This window comes from Balaenoptera musculus, chromosome 8, assembly GCF_009873245.2.
Source record: "Balaenoptera musculus isolate JJ_BM4_2016_0621 chromosome 8, mBalMus1.pri.v3, whole genome shotgun sequence".
NCBI lineage: Eukaryota > Metazoa > Chordata > Mammalia > Artiodactyla > Balaenopteridae > Balaenoptera > Balaenoptera musculus.
Window position 1 is genome coordinate 81,116,093 of NC_045792.1, and position 2,968 is coordinate 81,119,060.

The 2,968-nt window shown below is 48.7% G+C and overlaps 1 protein-coding gene across 1 annotated transcript; it reads right to left on the bottom strand.

Moving 5' to 3' along the window:
• Nucleotides 1–981: 981 nt before the first annotated feature.
• On the bottom strand, nt 982–2,968 carry KCNA4 (potassium voltage-gated channel subfamily A member 4). Its single transcript, XM_036861629.1, is given in 2 exon segments — nt 982–2,283; nt 2,285–2,968. Coding segments are annotated over 2 exon segments (1,986 nt in total).

Sequence of the window (2,968 nt, forward strand, 5' to 3'; positions counted from 1 at the left end):
GAATCATGTGCTGTTATCTCTGTGGCCATTCTTCTCACACAAAGAAAATGAGAGAACAATAAAATAAGACTAAGAAATCATTCTTCCAATGATTGTCATTGAACTGTTACATTAGTAAACATTCACAGTATGAAGTCTCTCTCAATCTCCAGCATATAAAGTAGTGCAAAGGAAAAGAAAAAAAAAAAAAAAAAAAAAGAAAGAAAATTCCAGTTCTGTTATCTGTGAACAAAACTTGTTGCATTTTCTCTGATTTCATTTCTTCCATTATTGTTAGGCATTTGCCGTCACATCTCCCCAAAATTAATAATAAAATATAATCAATTTCTAAAGGCCCCTGCAGCCTTTTTAAAAGTTAATTTCCAGTTAAAAATAAACTTTAATTAAATCCAAGATAAAATTGTAACCTATAGTCTATTAAATAATCCACTTTCTTTTTTTTCTACATAGTAATTCTTACAATTTTTAAAAAACAACAGCTATGGAATCCAAAGACATGAAATGCTATTAAAGCACTGATAAATGACTGCTCAAATTCATTAGGTCTTACATAGTAAATACTTCAAAATGCCAACTTTTCCCATCACTGCACGATTACTAACAACGTTGACAATTTACTTACACATACACACACGCACGCAGCACTCACACACACACACACACATACACATTCTCTCCACAGAACCATCTTTACTTTTAACATCTCCTCCAGTAAATGTGCAAAATTCTTGCATTCTAATAAAAAATATAAAGATAGATTTGCTCCTATTTAAGCCTCCCTCTTCTCCAAGATGTATCATTTGTTTGATATGTAATACAAGTTTAGTAACAATTATGCCATGTATAACCATTAAATGGCGTACTACTGTATGCATTGGATTCATTTGCATATATCATTTTCATAACTGCACTCTCTATGCATAAATATATTTGGAGATGCCGGGATTAGGGGGAGGGGCAGTGGCGGGTGGAGAACGAGATTCACACGTCGGTCTCCACAGCTTTCGCATTAGAACAGTTGTTTTTATCTGTCTCACTGTCATCCCCCTTTCCCTGACACTTCTCCTTTGCACACAGAGATTCCTTAACCCCTTCTTCCATCTCTAGATACTCTGACTTGTCCCCCAGGGAAGAAGAAGTAGAGCTCCGAAATTTCTTCAGCAAATTAGAAGGGAGGTACGGGCAACTGACTGCATTCTGTGTCAGCTGTGTCTGTTCCTCATTTTCAGTCTCTCTGTGGTAGAAATAGTTAAAGTTAGAGACAATCACTGGCACTGGCAAAGCAATGGTTAAGACACCTGCAATGGCACACAGAGACCCTACGATCTTGCCCCCCACAGTGATGGGCTTCATGTCCCCGTAGCCCACAGTTGTCATGGTCACCACGGCCCACCAAAACGCGTCTGGGATGCTTTGGAAATGGGTAGTCGGTTCATCCGCCTCCGCGAAATACACAGCACTGGAAAAGAGGATGACCCCGATGAAGAGGAAGAAGATCAGAAGGCCCAGTTCCCGCATGCTGGCTCGGAGCGTGTGGCCCAGGATCTGCAGGCCCTTGGAGTGCCTGGAGAGTTTGAAGATCCGGAATACTCGGACCAGACGGATGATCCTGAGGATGGCAAAGGACATGGCCTGCTGCTGCTGACCGTTGCCACCCCCCTGCTGCTGGGCCAGATCCGTGCCCAGCGTGATGAAGTAAGGCAAAATGGAGACAATGTCAATGATGTTCATGATGTTTTTGAAGAAGAGGGCTTGGCTGGGACAAGCAAAGCAGCGAACCACAAACTCAAAGGAAAACCACACAATACAGACTGTCTCCACAATGAAGAAGGGGTCGTTGAATATCGTGTGCCCTGAGTTCTCCGGGTGGGGGGCCGAGGTGTCGTTCAACAACCCACTGTGCCCGCCTGTGCTCAGGGCCATGATAAGATCCCTGTCGTCCCTAAACTCTGGCAAGGTTTCCAGGCAGAAGATGACAATGGAGATGAGGATGACCAGGACCGAGACGACAGCTATGCCCCTCGCCGGACTGGAGCTCTCTGGATACTCAAAGAGCAGCCAGATCTGCTTTTTGAACTCACTCTCTGGCAAGGCCCGGTCCTCCTCGTCTCTCACAAAGCCCTCGTCCTCCCGAAACTTGAGCAGGGCCTCCTCCCCCAGCTGGTAGAACTTCACCTCCTCAGTGAAGATATCAAAGGGGACGTTGACGGGCCTCTTCAGGCGGCCCCCTGACTGGTAGTAATACAAGATGGCATCAAAGCTAGGCCTGTTCCTGTCAAAAAAAATACTCGTTACGCAAAGGGTCGAAATACTGAGTCCTCTTCTCAGGGTCCCCCAGCAAAGTCTCGGGAAACTGGGCCAGAGTTTTCATCTGGGTCTCAAAGCGCAGGCCTGAGACGTTGATCACCACGCGTTCGCAGCAGTCGCTGTAGCGGACCGAGCTGTAGCCGCCACCGCCCCCATCGTCCTGGGGCAGCAGGTCGGTGTAGGAGCACTCATCGCCGTGGTCGTCCTCACTGTAGTAAAACCTTCCCTCCTCCTCCTCCTCTTCCTCCTCCTCCTCCTCCTCCTCCTCTTCCTCCTCCTCCTCCTCCTCCTCACTCAGATCCCGCAGGATCTTCTCCTCGGAGCCACTGGGCATCAGCTCGGAGCAGTGAGGAAAGCTGCTCTGCCGGTGGTGGACTTTCTTCTTCTCGGGCCGCTGTCGCCTCCTCCTCCTACTTCCCCGGCCGCTCTGAGGGTCTTGGGAGGTGCAGGCCCCACGCAACTGGTGGTGGTGATGGTGGGCGCCCCCTCCAGACCCCCCGCCGCCTTCCACAGCAGCTGTGGCCGCGGCGACAGCGGCCGCCGCAGCCGCCCTCGAGTGAGCCAGCCTCTCGCGCTCCCGGGCCCGGGCCTGCGCGGCGTAACCGTAAGGCATGTGACTGTTGCACCCTGAGCTCTCCGCACTCACCATTGCAACCTCCAT